Source organism: Hemiscyllium ocellatum, chromosome 8 (genome assembly GCF_020745735.1).
Source record: "Hemiscyllium ocellatum isolate sHemOce1 chromosome 8, sHemOce1.pat.X.cur, whole genome shotgun sequence".
Classification (NCBI taxonomy): Eukaryota; Metazoa; Chordata; class Chondrichthyes; order Orectolobiformes; family Hemiscylliidae; genus Hemiscyllium; species Hemiscyllium ocellatum.
The window spans coordinates 33,705,577-33,727,694 of NC_083408.1; the positions used below are offsets into that span (position 1 = coordinate 33,705,577).

At 45.6% G+C, this 22,118-nt stretch overlaps 1 protein-coding gene across 1 annotated transcript in view; it reads right to left on the bottom strand.

Moving 5' to 3' along the window:
• Positions 1-1,629: 1,629 nt before the first annotated feature.
• Positions 1,630-22,118, bottom strand: part of LOC132818109 (inositol-trisphosphate 3-kinase A-like) — a 99,132-nt gene continuing 78,643 nt past the window's right edge. Inside the window, exons 4-7 of the mRNA XM_060828806.1 lie at positions 19,206-19,410; positions 10,785-10,886; positions 9,334-9,405; positions 1,630-7,291 (exon numbers count right to left, since the gene is read on the bottom strand). Coding sequence (XP_060684789.1) covers positions 7,094-7,291; positions 9,334-9,405; positions 10,785-10,886; positions 19,206-19,410 — 577 coding nt within the window. The 3' untranslated portion in view covers positions 1,630-7,093. The remainder of the gene's footprint in view (positions 7,292-9,333; positions 9,406-10,784; positions 10,887-19,205; positions 19,411-22,118) is intronic.

A 22,118-nucleotide genomic window follows, 5' to 3' on the forward strand; every position in this document is an offset into this window, starting at 1 on the left:
GACACTTTGGTATGTCATGGAAGGCATAAAAATGCAAGTACTTTCTTTGTCCCTCCAAATGGGGTAGTCATGACAATAACTAACTGTGTACAGTACTGCACTAGCCAAAGAGAATGACATTCTGCTACATTAAGCCTAGCACTTCGACAGTCATTTATGTGGCTGTTTTGCATTAAGTGCGAACCTCCTTAGCCATTAGTAGGGAGTAGAACTGCATCAATAAAGTTGCCTAATGATTCAAGAATGATACAGTTAAGTACAGCCACACCAATTGTGTCGTGAATATTAAATCAAGTGTGGTATGTGCGCTAGATATGAGCACGTTCCTACTTTATGCTTGTTAATAGTTTGTTTTCCTAATACTACTCTTTGAGATAACAATCCACTGAAACATTTAAGCGCTATTCATGTAACAGTTTCTGAATTTATAATTACTGCTTCACCAATAAATGAACTACTTACCACATACCACAGTGTGTTGTGATCTGAATTGGAACTCCTAAAGAGTGTCATCTGATGTGGTTTGCTTTACTTCAAGCCAGAGTGCAGCAAAATCGATGCTGGAAACCAGATTCTGGATCAGTGGTGCTGGAAGAGCACAGCAGTTCAGGCAGCATCCAAAGTGCAGCGAAATCGATTCTGGATCAGTGGTGCGGATGCTGCCTGAACTGCTGTGCTCTTCCAGCACCACTGATCCAGAATCTGGTTTCCAGCATCTGCAGTCATTGTTTTTACCTCTTTTTACTTCAAGCCAGCCCAGCTACCTGGACAGAGAGCTACCAGTCTGGAGTACCATCTGCACATACACTGTACCTGAGGCTGATTCTATTGTGTCTCTAAATAAGGCTTGTCATCTCTTTATATATTGTAACATTTCTTTACTTCCATCTGTACCTTGTGGATTCTCACATATGGTTCTCTAGTGTAGAGTCCTAGACCTCTTTCTCCGCATTCTCACTCTGGACTGGTATCGTCTCTTTTGCTGATGTCATGCAATCAGTTACATCATCTTGAATTTCATCATTTGGTCAGCACCTTTAGTTTGAGTCCACATTCCCTACTTTTCACATTAAGTCAGCAAATGGATTGTTTCACAATGATTAAGACTGTCATATTACACAGTGCAGCAAATGCTGCATTCTGCCAAGTTAGAGCCTGGCCTGTCCCTTTAATACTTCAAGCACTGTTGATAAGATATGCTGAAGGCACTCGAAAGCAAATTCTTATGAGATGGGTCTTCAGCTCCTCAGAGGACTATCATCTCGCTGTAGTTTGGCAGTTATTGATAAATCCTTGGTTTCTTCCAAAAATCAAGAAGATGAAAAGACAGGAAATATCTGTGTCTGTGATCTCTTCCAGGAAATATCTATTTCCTGAATTGTTTTGTAATGAGGTTAAGGTCTGGCCCATACCTTGATGCCAATGTATGTTATACTGGGGTACAGGGTCAAACCTCTGGGCAGGGAATGGTGCCAAACTTGGAAAGTCTTGAAGATTAGGTAAAGACTCTACAGGAAATTATGGAAGGGTGTAAGGCTGTGAGTGGTCACAGAGATAACAGCAAATATTATTGCAAAACACAGTATGTACATGAATGATTTATTGTACAGCATATGTGCTAAACTCAGTCAGAAAAAAGTCACACCAATAATTATCAGTAGTGTTCAGTAACGTACAGTAGAGATTCCTCAGAATACTTTACATTCCCACTTGAAACATACACTAGAAAATTCTCTATTATGTCTCGATACTGCTAGATTCCAGGATTTTGTTTTGGTTTCCAGCAAAGCTCTGTGCAGCTCACATTGACTTTGAATCCCATATCACCTTACAACATACAGAAGTGATAATGCATACAGGATTGGATCAGGAGACTTCTAATGCCTTCTTTTGAAGTTGGAAGAACTATGGTCTGACCTGAGCAATACTACAGCTGTGGCTCCCCGAATGATTCTTGGACTGACCTGTGCAGGACTGGGAACTGGACTTTCAAATGCATTTCTACATTGAGAGACGCACTCAAATTCATTCCTCATGGAGGGTGAGACTGTGCATTTGTGGTTAACACTTTTGAGCCCATCAGGGTGCATTTTTTCCTAAAACTTTGTTTTGAGTTCATGGAATTCTATTCCCAGAAGAGAGAAAATGGACCACAGGTTATGGTACTAAAACAGCAGAGAGAAGAAAATGACCAAACCACTCCAGGCACAGTACTGAAGGGTTATATAAAATAAAGGCTTTTGATTTTCAACTTTTCTCCACTTTATTTCTCTCCATATCTCAGTTTTTTTCTCCTCTGATACTTTCTGCTCCTACTGATTCACACTGTCTCTCTTTTGTCCCCCCAAGGTTTTACCCTCTCCACCTGTCACCTTGTGGTGCCATCCTTTGAGTGAGTCACCAATCCCTCATTCTCTGTGAATGCTTCCTCCTTGATGCGCAGCAACTCTGAAGTGTTGCAGTGATTCTCTGGACTGTTAACATGAGTTCAAATCCTGCCGTGACAGTTTGAGAACGCAAGCACAATTTTAAAAAAAAAGTCATGCCAGTTACCAGGAAGCTGTTGGATAGTTGCAAAATCCAAAAGAGTTCACCCATGAGAAGAATAGCTCAGCTTCCTATATCACAGCCTTGCCCTTCAAAACCGCTATACTGGCTGTAAAGTGCTCAAGGACGCACCGAGGGGAAAGGCGCTATAGAAATGTAAACCCTATCCTACCAATTTGGTTAACTACCTAGAAGTGGTCCCACAATTTGTTAGCTGGGAAAACTAGGGATGGGCAATAAATTCTAGTGACACTTGCCCAGAACAGCAAGTATTAAAAACAAGGTTTAGGATCCAGTGAGAACACTGGCTATAGTGCCCCTCATTGTGGGTGTGAAGAATTTATCACTTCAGAAATTGTTTACCGATCCTGGCAGCCATTTTGAATGGGGTAAGAGACAAGGTGTGAGGTGTTTGAAACTGTTTATGTTGAAACCGTTTCATTGCCATGAGGGACAAGAGGACTCAGATTTAGAAATCAGAGGGAGAAATGAGGAGAAATTGTTCTGGTATGATCCAGATTATATAATCTCAGAGAGTGTCAGAAGCAGATTTATTGGCAACTTTTAAAATGGAATTGGGTAAGTACTTGAAAAGGAAAATAAATACAATGTCATAAGGACAGTGCAAGGGATTGGGACCTGGCATATGCAGTATGGGCTGAATGGCCTTAAATGTCTGGGAACTGACATGAGTGAAACCCGTTAACTGCCATGCTTCTGCCAAATCACAGGGTACCCTCTCAGTAATGGAAACACTGTGGGTTAGGAGAGAGATCCTTATTCCTCCTCATTTCTGAATTTGATGACTTCTACCATTCAGCCTGATAGTACATCCCTGTCAAATAATTCTGGATTTAAACTTCATTGAAAGGTGGCTTATGATGGATCGCCATCCTAGCTCAGAGTCCAAGCAGTGAGACTTCACCTGGGCAGGTTGTCAAATTGGTGCCATCGCAGGATAATTGGATCAGTCTGTGTTTTCAAGAAAAATAAACCTTTGGGGGGGATCGGCCAACCTCAGAGATTTACATCATAGAAAGAGGCCCTTTGGCCCAACCTGGCCATGCTGCCCAGTTCTCACAATTAATCTAGTCTCATTTGCCTGTGTTTGGTCCATATCCCTTCATTCCTATCCATGTACCTGTCTAAATGTTTCTTAAAAATGATAAAATTGTACATGCCTCCACCACTACCTCTGGCAGCCTGTTCTAGACACTCACCTTGCTCTGTGTGAAAATAAATGTCATGAGAGTGGCAGAGGAAAGCGATGGGGATAACACCATTTCAGGGAGAAGCTGGCAGTGAGGGTCCTACACATTGGTTTACCGACATCAGATCTCAGGAACTGGCCCCGGAAATGACAATACTTTTGGCTGAGAGGATTAACTTGTGAAGACAGGCTGGCTGCTATCCTGTTTGGTTCGGGTTGGTGAGGGGTGAACTGGTCAAATCATCTAAAGTGATCATGGAATTCATCAGGGTATGTAAGGAAAACCAGTTTCTTCTGACGAGGGAACATCAGAACACAGGAACCACGATCCTAATAAGGTCTAGGTCATTTAAAAAGGAAAACAGGAAGCTCATTCCATCAAAAAAATGGAAATTTGTAGCTGTGACAAACACAGAAACTGCTGGAGAAACTCAGCAGGTCTGGCAGCTTCTGGAGAAAGGAAAATCAGAGTTAACACCTCGAGTCCAGTATAACCCTTCTTCAGAACTGAAAGGTGTTGGAAAATGTTTTTAGATGGAGACGGAGGAAGAGGAAGGGGCCCAGATGAGGACAGGCTTGGTGCAAAAGGCAAAATTTGCAAAAAATGCAGAGTTTGCAACCATCTCCCTAATATGCGGTGCGTTATCTGAAATTTCTAAGGCTGAGATTAATAGATTGTTGTTTGATCAGGGTAAATCAGGGGTATAGAGGGTAGGTAGGGAGATGGGACTGTAGTACAGATTGGTCATGAGTTAACTGAATGATGAACTTGGGTTGAGAGTGTGTTGCTGGAAAAGCACAGCAGGTAAGGCACCATCCAAGATGCAGGAAAAACAATGTTTCGGGCCGGAGCCCTTCATCAGGAATGAGGCCTCATTCCTGATGAAGGGTTTATGCCTGAAACGTTGATTTTCTTGCTCTTCAGGATGCTGCCTGACCTGCTGTGCTTTTCCAGCAACGCACTCTCAACTCTGATCTCCAGCATCTTCAGACCTCACTGTCTCCTGGATGATGGACTTGCTTGAGGGGGACGAATTGACATCCCTAGCTGTTCCTATTTTTGTAAGCTGCATACGAGAGATGTGACACATGGAAGAGATTTCCCATAATGATACAAATAACTCATCAATAACCCAAATCTCCTTATTGCTGCAGAAAATATGACAGTGATAATCAATGCGAGAAGGTGAAATGGAACACTTGCATGTTATGTGACACTCATGATATCCTTCCACTCAGACCTCATTAAGTAAACCCTGCTGTGTTCCATACTTGGTGTATGGGATATAAGTAAAGCATAATCCAAGTAGACAGCTCTATTCAGAAATAGCCCCTTTTCCAGGCAGTGAGCTGCAGAAAATTACTGGGAAGCCAAGACAGAAGCATCACTCAGTTTTGAACTGTCTCTGAGGAAGTGAAAGTAAAGGACGAGCTTGGGATTCACATCGTGTCTGTCAAATAAGAACAGCCCAAATCACAGACAATGAATCAACAGTGTAGTCACTGATTTTATGTCAGTAATCAACATGAAATGTGCATTATACAATGGAGTAGCATCTGTTAGCAGCAATACTACAGACGGGGCTGTTATGTCAAGGAGTGTAGGTGATGGCTGGAGTGTACTATAGTGAGAATATAGGGAACATCAGTGAAGGGTATCAGTATTATAGTGAGGGATGTGGTATAGATTCATGTTCCAGTGAAGGGTGTGGAGTGTATCGGTGTCAGAGTGAGGGGAGTGGGGTATATCGATGTTACACCGAGGGGTGTGGAATATATCAGTGTTATAATGAGGGGTGTGGAGTATATCAGTGTTATAGTGAAGGATGTGGAATCATTCAAAATCTATTCTTCCTTAGGCAAGGCAACTAGAACCGGATATAATACTCCAAATGAGGTCTTTACTTGTTCTTGTTCACAAACCCTCTTGCAGTAAAGATTGTTTACCTTCTGAACTGCTGGCTACACCTACATGAACAAGGGCACCTCGACCTCTTTGGACATCACCATTTCACAACTACTCACTATTTGTGAAATACTCTGCACCTGAATTGTTCCAAGTGGATAACCTCACACTTATCTACAGGCTCTGGCCTGTCATGTTCAGCCTGTGTAAATCCTCACAGCTCTCAGGTTTAGTGTCAGCTGCACCTGCCAATAGAGTAACCAGCCCACACAGGGAATCTGCTGGGTTCATGAGGGATACAAGTGGCTGCTGGGAGAACTGGTCCTGTCGCTGCCACAAGATGAAGGTGCACTTTAAAAAACAAGACACTCTTAAATCCTGGTATATCTGGCCATGATAAGTCACGTTGTCTTTTTTGATAAAATAATTCTAGAACTATCAATCCTTTCTGGTTGCTAATGCCATTAAAGTCCCCATTCTGGATGCTTGGAATTTTGATTACAGAGAATTTGCTGTCTTACAACTGACCCCACATCAGAGTCATTGATATAGATTGTGAATAGTTGGAGCTCTAGCACTGACCCTTGTGGTCCCCACTTGTCATATTGGAGAATGAGTCATTTATCCCTACTCTCTACTTTTTGTCTGGAAGCCATGTTACTATAATAGCCCCAATCCCAAACACTTTCATTGTTAACAAATATCTTGTGTGGGACTTAATCAAAGTCTACTGAAAATCCAAGTACCCCATATTTATTGGTTCTCCCTTAATCAACTCTGCTCATAACATCCTTGAAAAGCTTTCAACTTTGTCAAACATATCCACTCATCCTAAATCCATGTTGCATCAGCCTAATCAGACAATTACTTCTGAATAACCAGTACTCACTTCCTTTATAGTAGATTCTAGGATTTTACGATAACATACACCAGGCCTGCAGTTCCCCGTTTTCTCTTTCCTGTGTTGGCCACTTCTGCTTTAGACCTGGACATTGTGAGGTGTGAGGTGAAGGGGAAGTCACCTTATCTTTCAGGAGAGCACCCACAAGTTATAATCCATGAGCAGAATCTAATTGCAATTGTCCTTCAAATATTATTTCAAGCCAAATCCTAGAGTAACCATTCGTAACAGTTCCACAGTGAATAGCAACCATATTTCCCACGAGATAAGAGCGTCACCTCCACCATTCTGATACCTTTGTGCGTCCCATTCACAGTCTGGGTCCAATTAAAGACACAAAGTCACCCAAGAGAAAGCCCACCAGCAGTGGGGAAACCTCAGTTGCATCTCGCCAAAATGTCCTCTCTCTTTCTTTGTTCCCTCACCGCTTTGAACAGCAGCGCGCATCCAGGTCGAGGGAGGCTGGCCCCGTACAATATTCCTACTGCCCAATGGAAAACATGGGGAAAAGGAGGAATTTGGCCCAGCATCACAAAATGCTGGATGCAATGGCGATCATATTGTCAAGCCCCAGGAGGTAGCCATCTTCCCTGTTGCCTTCCTCCCAGGACAGACGGTGATTAAGAGTCTTTCCGCTCGGCAGCCTGGTGGTCTTTCCAAAGTCGATCAGCCACACCTTTGCCACCTCGTTCTTGTCATGTATGAACAGCAAGGAGCTCCCGATAACCTGCAGCACCATGTAGAGGGGAAGGGCGAAGGTCAGAAAACTCAGGTGCAAGGCAGAGAAAATAACCACGGCGCTTACATGTCAAGATTTAAAAATAAAAGGTTTCAACAAGAATGAGTTGGGATATTAAAGGACTAAATTAAAACAACAGGGCATTTGGGTGGGGGATTGGTGCAAGTGTTGTGAGAGGACTGTGGGTGGGGTCAGGGTGTGGGTGGATGGTCTGGGGAGGGTGGAGAGTTGGGATGTACAGGGTTGGAGGAGAGATGGAGGGTCAGTTGGTGGTGGGGGGTGGGGGAGCGGAGGAGGGGGGGGGGGGGGGGGCAGGGTTGTGGTGCTGGACCCGACCAGGGATTAGATGAGATGGGGTACTTGACGGGGTTGTGGGGTTGGAAGGTTGGAACGTGTGGAGACTGGGGATGTGGGTGGGGTGGGGGAGTTGTGAGGGGATGGGGTGAACACGCTGGGGGTGTTTGAGAGGGTGGTGGGTTAGAGGATGGTGGAAGTTTGGAGGATTAGAGCGGGTGGAGGGTTGGAGGGGGGCAGTAGGGTCTTGTTTGGGGGGGCTGGTAATGGAGATGGTGGGGGGGTGCTGGGAGGTTCAGAAGAAAGGACATTCTTCTCCCTCGCACCTCTCACCCCCATCCCCTCCCATCCCCAAACCCAGTCATCTTTCTTGCTTTACCCCTGCCCTGGTGTCCAGAGGTCCTGGGCTTGTACCCAGATGCTGCCCTTCTATCCTTACATAAGAACATAAGAACTAGGAGCAGGAGTAGGCCATCTGGCCCGCCATTCAGTAAGATCATGACCACTCACCCACCCTCTTGTTGTACCTCTTAACTCCTTCATTGTTAAAAAAAAAACCTATCTTAGCTTTAAAAACATTGGCTGAAGTGTCAACTACTTCACTGGGCAAGGAATTCCATAGATTTACAACCCTCTGGGTGAAGAATTTCCTTCTCAATTCAGTCCTAAATCTGCTCCCTCTAATTTTGAGGCCATGCCCTCTTGTCCTAGTTTCACCTGCCAGTGGAAATATCCTCTCCATGTCTATCTTCTCTATTCCCTTCATAATTTTATATGTTTCTATAAGATCTCCCCCCTCATTCTTCTAAATTCCAGTGAATATAATCCCAGTCTACTCAGTCTCTCAAACCAACCAGATAAAACCCAGGGAAAGACCTGCAATGATATAGTACCTTTCACATCCTCAGAAATCTCCAAAGGTGCTTTAATAATCAACTGAGTAATGTTCAACATGATGCAATTTTGGGAATGGTATCATGAACTTGCACAAAGCAAGATCCCCTAAACACCAAAATGATGATGACTAGGTTTGTAATTTTCAATGATGTTGGTGAGGAGATAAATATTACCAAGGGCCTGGGGGGTGTGAACGTCCCCTGTCCTTCTTTAAAACAGGATGAACTAAGTCTTGATTTTATGTCTCATATGAAAGACAGCAGTGAGCTCTCAGCCTTGATTATCTGCTCAAACTTTAGGAGGGATACTTAGAGTCATACAGCATGGAACAGACCCTTCGGCCCAACCAGTCCCTGCTGACCATGTTCCCAAACTAAACTAGTTCCACCTGGCTGCGTTTGGCCCATATCCCTCCAAACCTTCCCTATTCGTGAACTTGTCTTTTAAACATTGTGACTGTGCCTGCACCCACCGTTTCCTCTGGAAGTTCATTCCACACACGAACCACTCTCTGTGTAAATAAATTGCCCCCATGTCATGTTCAAATCTTTCTCCTTTCACTCTAAAAACATGCCTGCTAGTCTTGAGATTCCCTTGCCTAGGAAGAAGACACCTGACGTATGACACCTTATGATTTTATAAACCTCTGTAAGGTCACCCCTCAATCACTTACGCTCCATTGAAAAATGTCTTGGCCTTTCCAGCTGTCCTTATGACTCAAACCCTCCATTCCCAGTAACATCCTGGTAAATCCCTTCTGAACCCTCTCAGGTTTAGCAATATCCTTCCTATAATAGCGAGGCCAGAACCCTTAACCACTGCAATTCCGTGATCCCTACCTCGTGCCTTTTGAAGAACTCCGACGTTTCCAGAGCTTTCCGAATCTCCATTAGTCTCGTCATGTAGGCTTGCTTCAGGTGCAAACAAAGCAGAGGTTAATACATCAATGGGGGTTGAGATCAAACAGAAACTGCCCCTGGTCTGCACAGGCCTCAGTTGGTGGTGGATGGTTGCACTGCCTGTGGCCCCAGATTCTATAGACTACAGATTGGGAATCAACTAGAGTCCCTGCTCCTGGTCCACTATGCCCTCCAGCACCACTACCTTCTCCTGGAGATTGGATGATGCTTCCAATATTCAAACAGCTTCGCTCTGCTCACATTGTGGCTGGTTGCAGGAATAGGAACATATGAAAAACAATGAGCTGGTGCCATTTCGCTATACTAGTCTGGTCAGAAGTGCTGGCAAATCTATTGGTGAGTGAGACACAGAAAGAGAGCATGTGCGTATGAGAGAGAGCATATGTGCAAGAGAGAGAGGTTTGTGTGAGTGTGTGTGTGAAAGAGAGTGTGTGTGAGAAGAACATATGTGAGAAAGTGTGTAAGACAACATGTATGAGAGAGTGTGTGAGAGAGATAGTGTGTGACAGTGTGCGTGTGAGAGATTGTGTGCGTGTGAGAAAGACTGTGTGTGAGTGTGTATGTGGGGGGGAGATGGTGTGTGTGCGCATGCATTGGGGGAGTGTGTGTGTGTGTGAGAGAGAGTGGGTGTATGGGAAAACATATGTCAGAAAGCATTTTTGTGAGGGGGAGTGTATGTGAGACTGTGTAAGACAGCACATGCATGAGAGGGACAGAGAGCTGTGTGAAAGAGACATGTATGTGAAGAATATCTGTGTGTGATAAAGAGGTAGCAAGTGGATGAAAGACTGCATGAAAGAGCATGTATGCTTACAGCGAGTATTGCAAGTGAGAGAATGGGCATGTGAGAGCATGTATTAGTGCGAGAGAGAGAGAGAGAGAAAAGTGGGTGAAAAAGTGATTGTGTGAGAGCGCGTGTGTTTTTATGGTGATGTTTTAGTCCATATACTGAAAATGAGCAGGAGGCTGGAAGAACACAGCAGACTGGGCAGCATTGGGTCTAACTCTCCTTTAGGACTGGGGGTGGGTGTAATGGGAGCTGCAGATAAAGGGGGGAGTGGAGGGGGGCAGTGTCAGATGGTGAGGTAGTGATAGGTGAACACAGGTAGAGGGTATGATCTGGTTAGTCGATGGAAGGGATGAATCCGAATGGTAGCTGGAAGGAAGGGTCGATCAGAGGAATGGAGGGGAGGCTGCCTGGTTCACTGTGTTGTTCCAGTCTCCTGCTCATCTACCTTGGATTCCAGCATCTGCAGTGTTTTTGTGTCTTAGTTGACCAATCAACCCTTTTTAATAGCTCTTTAATTCTTTAATTCTGTGTTTTTCCTCCTATATTTGGAGTTTCAGTCCTTGCATTGATGATAACCTACCACAACTTTCTTGTTTCCATTGACAAAGTCGATAAAGACCTGAAGAATTTGTTCTTTTGTTTTGGTCCTTTTGAAGTTTGTACTGCCTTTGCCATCCGCTCTCTGTAATCAAACAAGAGAACATCATGACCCTTGCACCCGGGAAGAGTTACAGCTACTAAACAGAACTTAAAACCTTAATCAAAATTCCTGTAGAGCAGGCTTTTATGTAAGAGACTGCTGAAATAGAGATATCTCCTCCCAGGTAATGCTTCACATCATAGAATACCTATGGTGTGGAAACAGGCCATTTGGCCCAACAAGTCCACACCAACCCTCTGAAGATTAGCCCACCCAGACCCATCTCCCTGACTAATGCACCTAACCTACACATCCCTAAACACTATGGACAATTTAGCATGGACAAACTCACCTAACCTGCACATCTTTGGACTATGGGAAGAAACCCACACAGACACGGGGAGAATGTGCAAACTCCACACACACAGTCGCCCAAGGTGAGAATCGAACTCTGGTCCCTGGCGCTGTGAGGCAGCAGTGCTAACCACTGAGCCACCATAACATCCTCCTTCAGTTATACGTTATAATGTAATACTGCAGACAAGTTCAGGAATTCTCTCTCACAAACTCACCCAAGGTCAGGAATGGATGTTGCAGGTTCCAGGGTTTAAATCTTTCATTAAGATCAGAGAAGGTGGTAAATGAGGGAGAGGTGTGGCTTTGTTAGTCAAGGACAGTATAATGGTGGCTGAAAGAACTTTTGATGAGTACTTGTCTACTGAGGCGGTATGAGTTGAGGTTAGAAACAGGAGAGGAGAGGCCACACTGCTTGGAGTTATTTATAGGCCTCCGCAAAGTTTCAGGGATGTGGAGCAGAGGATTGGCAAAAGGATTCTGGGTAGGAGTGAAAGGAGCAGGATGGTCATTATGGAGGACTTTAACTTCCCCAACATTGACTATAACTCTAGTACATTGGATGGATCAGTTTTTGTCCGATGTGTATAGGAGGGTTTCCTGACACAATATGTCAAAGGCCCAACATGAGGGGAGGCCACACTGGATCTGGTGCTTGGTAATGAACCAGGCCAGGTGTTTGATTTAGTGGTAGATGAGCACTTTGGAGAGAGTGACCATAATTCGATTATGTTTAGTTTAGTGATGGAAAGGGATAGGTACATGCCACAGGGCAAGAATTATTGATGGGTGAAGGGCAATTAGGGAAGACTTAGGATGCATAGAATGGGGTAGCAAAGTGCAGGAGATGGCGGCATTCGAAATGGTTTAAGGAACAGATACTGCTTGTATTTGATAGGCATGTCCCTGTCAGGCAGGGTAAGAGAACTGTGGTTTACTAAAGAAATTGTGTCGCTTGTTAAACAGAAGAGGGAAGCTTATGTGACATTGAGATGAGATGGTTCAGGTGAAGTGATGGAGATGTAAATTAGCTAGGAAGGATTTAAAGAGAGAATTAAGAAGAGCAAGGAGGGGACATAAGCGGTCCTTAGAGATAGAATAAAGGAGAACCCTAAAGCTTTCTATGGGTATGTGAGGAATAAAAGGATGACTAGGGTAGGAATAGGGCCAGTCAAAGACAGAAGTGGGAAGTTGTGTGTGGACCGTACGGAGACTGGGGGGGTTGCTAAATTTATATTTCTCATCTGTTTTCACTCAGGAAAAGGAGAATATTTTAGAGGAGAGGACTGGCTATTAGACTAGAAAGGATCGAGATTAGTAAGGAGGAGGTGTTATCAATTCTAGAAGGTGTGAAAGTAATAAGTCCCCTGGGCCGGATGAGATTTATCCGAGGATTCTCTGGGAAGCTAGGGAGGAGGTGGTGGTGGAGCCTTTGGCCTTGATCTTTGAGTCATCATTGTTTACAGGTTTAATACCAGAGGATTGGAGGATTGCAAATGTTGTGCCCTTGATCAGGAAGGGCAGTAGAGATGACCCAGGTAATTATAAACCAATGAGCCTTACATCTGTTATAGGAAATGTTTTAGAAAGGATTGTAAGAGATAGGATTTATAATCATCTAGCAAGCAACAATTTGATTAGATTAGATTAGATTACTTACAGTGTGGAAACAGGCCCTTCGGCCCAACAAGTCCACACCGACCCGCCGAAGCGCAACCCACCCATACCCCTACATTTACCCCTTACCTAACACTACGGGCAATTTAGCATGGCCAATTCACCTGACCCGCACATCTTTGGACTGTGGGAGGAAACCGGAGCACCCGGAGGAAACCCACGCAGACACGGGGAGATTAGATTAGATTAGACTTACAGTGTGGAAACAGGCCCTTCGGCCCAACAAGTCCACACCGACCCGCCGAAGCGCAACCCACCCATACCCCTACATTTACCCCTAACACTACGGGCAATTTAGCTTGGCCAATTCACCTGACCCGCACATCTTTGTGACTGTGGGAGGAAACCGGAGCACCCGGAGGAAACCCACGCAGACACGGGGAGAACGTGCAAACTCCACACAGTCAGTCGCCTGAGTCGGGAATTGAACCCGGGTCTACAGGCGCTGTGAGGCAGCAGTGCTAACCACTATGCCACCGTGCCGCCCACTAAGAGAACGTGCAAACTCCACACAGTCAGTCGCCTGAGTCGGGAATTGAACCCGGGTCTCAGGTGCTGTGAGACAGTGGAGATAGTCAACGTGGTTTTGTCAAGGGCAGGTCGTGTCTCACAAACCTCATTGATTTTTTTGAGAAGGTGACCAAGCATGAGGATGAGGGTAGGGCAGTTGACATGGTGTACATGGACTTCAGTAAAACCTTTGGTAAGGTTCTACACATAGACTTTTGGAGAAAATGCGGAGGCATGGGATTGAGGATAATTTAGCAATTTGGATTAGAAACTGGCTCTCTGCAAGAAGGCAAGTGGTGGTTTATGGAAAATATTCAGCATGGAGTCAGCTTACTAGTGGTGTGCCTCAAGGATCTGCTTTGGGGCCACTGCTGTTTGTCATTTTTATAAATGACTTATACGCAGGCATAGGTGGATGGGTTCGTAAGTTTGCAGGTGACACTAAAGTCAATGACACTAAAGTCGAAGTGGACAGTGTGGAAGAATGTTACAGATTGCAGGGTGACTTGGATAAACTGCAGAATTGGGCTGAGAGGTAGCAAATGGAGTTCAATGCAGCTAAATGTGAGGTGATTCACTTTGGGAAGAATAACAGGAAGGCAGAATATTGGGTCAATTGAAAGATTCTTGGTAGTGTGGACGTACAGAGGGATCTTGGTGTCCATGTACATAGATCCCTGAAAGTTGCTGTTGATAGTGCTGTTAAGAAGGTGTGTTAGGTTTATTGGTAGAGCGATTGAGTTCCGGAGCCGTGATGTCAAGCTGCAACTATACAAAATGCTAGTGTGGCCACACTTGGAACATTGTGTACAGTTCTGGTCGCCCCATTACAGGAAGGATGTGGAAGCATTGGAAAAGGTGCAGAGGAGATTTACCAGGATGCTGCCTGGTCTGGAGGGGGGGTCTTATGAGGAAAGGCTGAGGGACTTGGGTCTGTTCTCATTGGAGAGAAGGAGGCTAAGAGGGGATTTGACAGAGACATACGAGATGATCAGAGGATTAGATAGGGTGGACAGTGAGAACCTTTTTCCTAGGATGACGACGTTGGCTTGTATGAGGGGGCATAGCTACAAATTGAGGGGTGATAGATTTAAGATGGACATCAGAGGCAAGTTCGTTACCCAGAGAGTGGTAAGGGCCTGGAATAGCCTGCCTGCCAATGTAGTTAACTCAGCCACATTAGGGGCATTTAAACAATCCTTGGATAAGCATATGGATGATGATGGGATGGTGTAGGGGTATGGGCTTAGATTAGTTCACAGATTGGTGCAACAACGAGGGCCAAAAGGCCTGTTTGGTGCTGTATTGTTCTATAATTCTATAATTTTTACAGTAATCGGGTTGGGACGGGAGGTGGGTATGAGGCTGGTAAATATTTGAGGAGACTTTTGATGTCAAGTCAAACATTACCTTTTTATTTAACCAAAACAAACACAAGTCTGTACAGTTCAAGACTTCACCCATGCTGCGAAGTCACAACAGAGAACCATCATTGAGAGCTGGCATCTTGTCCCAATATTACACTTACACAAACACCATTTACAACCCCCTCCTTCACACCTCTCTAAACCAAGGTTAATCTCCAAGTCCTCGTACTTCTTTCTTTGAATTGTCATGTATTTCTCTTTTGTGAAAGCCCTCGGGATGATTTTCATTGTAAAGGCATTGTCTAACTGCAAACTCTAATGCCCAGAAATCCCCAATCACTCTAGATCTAGGAGAGGGAGCTGAGGTGGTGCCATCACATTGAAAGCTGGAGCAGATACGCAATGGTAAGATGACTGACAGGGTAAGCATAGTGTCAATATTCCTATGCTGTCAGTACCCTTAAGGCATTGAATCAGCCACCGAGCCCTGAACTTACCCACGTGGCCCCTCAGTAAATACACACATAGCGCATTGGCCTCTTTCTATCCTCACTGTAAGAATCTGGTGTGAAATGAGACTGGAACAATTTAGGTATGTTCAGTGATTGGTATGGACCAACAGCACAAAACTGGTATTAATTAGTGTCACTGGATAGCCAGCACGGAGTGTGTGATACTCTAATTGGGTATTAAGGAGCTCTGGTACAGCAAAGTGTTGTGCTCATCTGAATCCAACTTGTACCGAACCTGATGGAGGAGCTCTCCCTGAAAGGTGCAGTATCTTGCATTCTAGAACATCCTTCCATAGGCTGTAGCTGCCTTTGTGTAAGTCTGTGTTTTACACACAGATATGAAAGTAGTATCTATGCATCTGCGAATGCAGGTTCATGTGTATGTATGTGTACATATTAAGTATATACACACACACCACGGTGGCACAGTGGTTAGCACTGCTGCCTCACAGCGCCTGAGACCCGGGTTCAATTCCCGACTCAGGCGACAGACTGTGTGGAGTTTGCACGTTCTCCCCGTGTCTGCGTGGGTTTCCTCCGGGTGCTCCAAAGATGTGCGGGCCAGGTGAATTGACCATGCTAAATTGCCCGTAGTGTTAGGTAAGGGGTAAATGTATGGGTGGGTTGCGCTTCGGCGGGTCGGTGTGGACTTGTTAGGACGAAGGGCCTGTTTCCACACTGTAAGTAATCTAATCACCAAATGCAATCTGAGTTCTTTTGCAAAATTCCCATGTTCTGTATATTGCCATATTACCACTAGGTGTCAGAATGCTCCCACATTTTCCTGAGGATTACACAATGCTCTGTGGAGGTTTGGCTGTGATACCAGCCCCTGTTGTACAACACAGTTGCACTGACCCACTATATCCGCTCATACATGCTCACAAGTCTTCCTTTTGAGTAAGACGAATAATTCTGAGATCAGGCACACTCAGCTCTGTGGCCATTCTCCAACCTTGATTCAGTTGGGTCAACTCTTCACTGGGAGCAAACCACACAATAATAATTGCAACTTACATTTCTACAATTACCTTTAATGTGGCAAAACATCCCTGGGCACTTCACAGGAGCAATTGTCAATCAAAATGTGAGACAATGCTGCCATAAGGAGCTATGAGATCAGTTGACCCAAAAGCATTATCAATTCAGAACAGAAATGCGGAGACATTTCTTCAGCCAGAGAGTGGTGGGCCTGTGGAATTCATTGCCACGGAGTGCAGTGGAGGCCGGGACGCTAAATGTCTTCAAGGCAGAGATTGATAGATTCTTGTTGTCTCGGGGAATTAAGGGCTACGGGGAAAAACGCTGGTAAGTGGAGTTGAAATGCTCATCAGCCATGATTGAATGGCGGAGTGGACTCGATGGGCCGAATGGCCTTACTTCCACTCCTATGTCTTATGGTCTTAAAGTTTTAAGGAACGTTTTGGAGGAAGAACAATGGTGAAGAAGTTAAGAGCTGAAAATGTGTTGCTGGTTAAAGCACAGCAGGTCAAGCAGCATCCAAGGAACAGGAAATTCGACGTTTCGGACCAGAGCCCTTCATAAGGGAAGGAATTCTAGCATTCAGTCCTCAGGCAGCTGAGGCAGCCAAGCAAAGCAGGGGGATAGGGAAGAAGCTGTAGCAAGATGAATGAGGAATGAATGAGATGCCAGATTTAGAGAAACACTAACATCTTAGAAGGCTGTAGGACTGGAGGGAGTTACAGAGCTAGATTGAGTTAAGGCATTTAGGCATGAGGATGAGGGCATAGCAATTAGAGGTGCTGATGGAAATGGAACCTGTGTCAATTGGTGGGCACAGTGGAATTAATAAATGGACAGCAGAGTTTCAAGCTGACTCAACTTCGTGAAGCCAAACCGAGCAGATGGAATAAACGGGTCCAGAGACTTCAGAAATACAGATGAGGATTTAAGCAGCAGCTGTATTGAAGCAGAGGTGTGGATGATTTGCCATCTCTCTGATGGACAGGATTTGACGTTGGAAGCTCAAGTAATGTTCCTGATAAGACATGTATGTACGACTGCACAGTAGCCTAGAAAGTGCAGCACAGGCCTTGTCCCCCCGTTAAAGACCACTGAATGTGTGGCCACATGAGAAAGTTAAAGGCACTGAACAAGGTCCACAGGAATCATTCGGATCAAAGAGGAAGGCAAGGATGCAAGAGTCCGGTTCAGCCGGAGGCAGGGGCTTGGCAGGAGAATCATATCAGTAGTTTGGAAGACGACATTATGATGGGACACAAAGGCAAAAGCTTTAGTCTTCAGCATATTTAATGGAACAGAATTGATGTTCATTGGACAAACAATCAGATAGTTCTTGGATTGGAGAGGGTTGAAACTTGGAATATAGGAGCAGGAGTAGGCCTCAGCCTGCTCTGCCATTATCATTCAACTCCACACCCTGTTTCCACTTTTTCCCTGTACCCTTTGACCTGAAAAGCTATATCTATCTGCTTCTTGAAAACATTCGATACTTTGGTCTTGACCACTTTCTGTAGCAGAGGATTCCCCAGGCTCACCACTCTCTGGCTGAAGACATTTCTCCTCATCTCAGTCCTACATGGCCAACCCATGGGCAGCACAGTGGCACAGTGGTTAGCACTGCTGCCTCACAGCGCTACAGACCTGGGTTCAATTCCCACCTCACTCTCTGTGTGGAGTTTGCATGTCTCCCCGTGTCTGCATGGGTTTCCTCCCACAATCCAAAACTGTGCAGGTTAGGTGAAGTGGCCATGCTAAATTGCCCATAGTGTTAGGTGAAGGGGTAAATGTAGGGGAATGGGTCTGGGTGGGTTGTGCTTTGGCGGGTCGGTGTGGACTTGTTAGGCCGAAGGGCCTGTTTTCACACTGTAAGTAATCTAATCTAACCCTGTATCCTTAAACTGTGACCCCTGCTGGTTCTGGAAGGTGGTGGCAGTGACATATGATTTTGGAGGATATGCTGAACAGGCCGTGTTGAGATGAGAAAGCAGAGGGAATAGGGAGTGAGCTTTGATGGCTACGTCAATGAAGGAGCAACAGAAGGAAGTACTGGTTCTCAGACTGTGAATAGGCAAGGGCAGTGCCACCCAGTTGGATGATAGAGGCAAGTTATTTTGTAGAAATTGCTACAGTGTAGAATCAGGCCATTCGGCCCATTGATTCCACACCGACCCTTTGAAGAGCATCCCACCTACACCCACACCCTCTACCCTATCCCTGTAACCTTGCAGTTCCCATGGCTAACCCATCTAGCCTGCACATCCCTGGACACTGTGGGTAAATTAATATGGCCAATCCACATAACCAGCACATCTTCGGACTGTGAGAGACGCGGGGGGTATGTGCAAACCCCACACAGTCACCCAACGGTAGAATCGAACCTGGGTCCCTGCGCTGTGAGATAGCAGTGCTAACCACTGTGTCACTGTGCGGCTGAGTGGGGGTGGGTACCTGATAAAAGGGGTAGACAAGTTAAAGAGGGAGAGTTTACCACAGTCACATTCGGTAGCTGTGATTTTTAATAAGAGCCACTTCAGCAAATTAGATCGAGCAGTTCAAATGCAGAGATGTGGGAAATGTGAACCTATACTCAGGATGTGACAGCACATCAGAGGGATTCAGAAAAAAAAAGAGGACGGAGATGGGAAAGTCTTTTGTTGGGACACAAGGATTGAGTCTGCTCATTCTCAGAAAGGGCGATGGTGACAGATTTAAAAGGATGGGGAGTGCCTGAAGAGAGGTACAACATTTCGCTTGCAGCTAGGAAGGGTGACCGAGTGGTCAATGGTTTGGTGCAAACTAGACTACTAGAACATGTGGTGATTCTCATTAGACAAGAGTAAAGTAGAAAGGACGAGAGAGAGGACTAATCAGAGATACATGCCCTTCAGTTTCCCCACACATAGCAAAATAGGACAACGAATATTAGTCAGCAAGGAGGCTCACAGCTGCACTCGCACCTTAACACCTTCGATACGAAACCCGAGCGTTGCTGTAGAGCTGAGGGTCTCCCGCCACTGCATGTACCGTGGCTTCAGAACAGCTTGGATCGTGTGTTCATGTGGTGTCGGCGCTTGGGGGTCAATCTCCACCATTTTCTTGTACATGTCACTTCGTAATTTCGGATTCTCACGCGCTTTCATCAGCTCTTCTTCCAGATACGTCCTGCGGAGGGGGAAGCATAGAAGCATTAGGGATCAGGATACCCTTCAGTGTGTCCGCACTCAACATTGTAATACCAATCTACCCCACACCCCTCACTGTAACACCGGTATACCTCACACCCCTCACTGTAACACTGATATACCTCACATTGCTCACTGTAACACTGATATACCCAACATCCCTCACTGTAACACTGATATACACCACACCCCTCACTGTAACACCCATATACGCCACACCCCTCACTGTAACACCGATATACCCCACACCCCTCATTGTAACACACATATACCTCACACTCCTCACTGTAACACCGATATGCCCCACACCCCTCACTGTAACACCGATATACACCACACCCCTCACTGTAACATCGATATATCCCACATTCCTCACTGTAACACTGATATACCCCACATCTCTCACTGTAACACCGATATACCACACGCCTCACTGTAACACTGATATACCCCACACCCCTCACTGTAACACTGATATACCCCACACCCCTCATTGTAACACACATATACCTCACACTCCTCACTGTAACACCGATATGCCCCACACCCCTCACTGTAACACCGATATACACCACACCCCTCACTGTAACACCGATATATCCCACACTCCTCACTGTAACACTGATATACCCCACATCTCTCACTGTAACACCGATATACCACACGCCTCACTGTAACACTTATATACCCCACACCCCTCACTGTAACACCGATATACCTCACACCCCTCACTGTAACACCGATATACCCCACACCCCTCACTGTAACATCAATATACACCACATCCCTCACTGTAACACCGACATACCCCACACCCCTCACTATAACACTGATATATCCCACACCCATCACTGTAACACCGATATATCCCACATATCTCACTCTAACACTGATATACCCCACACCCCTCACTGTAACACTGATATACCCCACACCCCTCACTGTAACATTGATATACCCCACACCCCTCATTGTAACACACATATACCTCACACTCCTCACTGTAACACCGATATGCCCCACACCCCTCACTGTAACACCGATATACACCACACCCCTCACTGTAACACCAATATATCCCACACCCCTCACTGTAACACCGATATACCCCACACCCCTCACTGTAACATTGATATACACCACATCCCTCACTGTAACACCGACATACCCCACACCCCTCACTATAACACTGATATATCCCACACCCATCACTGTAACACCGATATATCCCACATATCTCACTCTAACACTGATATACCCCATACCCCTCACTGTAACACCGATATACCCCACACTCCTCACTGTAACACCGATATACCCCACACACCTCACTGTAACACCGATATACCCCACACTCCTCACTCTAACACCGATATACCCCACAACCCTCACTGTAACACCGATATATCCCACACCCCTCACTGTAACACTGATATACACCACACCCCTCACTATAACACCGATATATCCCACACCCTTCAGTGTAACACCGATATACTCCACACCCCTCACTGTAACACTGATATATCCCACATCCCTCAGTGTAACACTGATATACCCCACACCCCTCACTGTAACATTGATATACCCCACACCCCTCATTGTAACACACATATACCTCACACTCCTCACTGTAACACCGATATGCCCCACACCCTTCACTGTAACACCGATATACACCCCACCCCTCACTGTAACACCGATATACCCCACACTCCTCACTCTAACACCGATATACCCCACACCCCTCACTGTAACACCGATATATCCCACACCCCTCACTGTAACACCGATATAGCCCACACCCTTCACTGTAACACCGATATACCTCACACTCCTCACTGTAACACCGATATGCCCCACACCCCTCACTGTAACACCGATATACACCACACCCCTCACTGTAACACCGATATACCTCACACCCCTCACTGTAACACCGATATAGCCCACACTCCTCACTTTAACACTGATGTACTCCACATCTCTCACTGTAACACCGATATACCACACGCCTCACTGTAACACTGATATACCCCACACCCCTCACTGTAACACCGATATACCCCACACCTCTCACTGTAACACCGATATACCCCACACCCCACACTGTAACACCGATACACCCCACACCCCTCACTGTAACACCGATACACCCCACACCCCTCACTGTAACACCTTTATACCTCACACCCCTCACTGTAACACCGATATACCCCACACCCCTCACTGTAACACTGATATACCCCACATCCCTCAGTGAAACACCGATATACCCCACACCCCTCACTGTAACACCGATATATCCCACACCCCTCACTGTAACATTGATATATCCCACATATCTCACTCTAACACTGATATACCCCACACCCCACACTGTAACACTCATATACCCCACACCCCTCACTGTAACACCGATATACCCCACACTCCTCACTGTAACACCGATATACCCCACACACCTCACTGTAACACCGATATGCCCCACACCCCTCACTGTAATACCGATATACACCACACCCCTCACTGTAACACCGATATATAGCCCACACCCCTCACTGTAACACCGATATACCTCACACTCCTCACTGTAACGCCGATATGCCCCACACCCCTCACTGTAATACCGATATACACCACACCCCTCACTGTAACACCGATATACCCCACACCCCTCACTGTAAC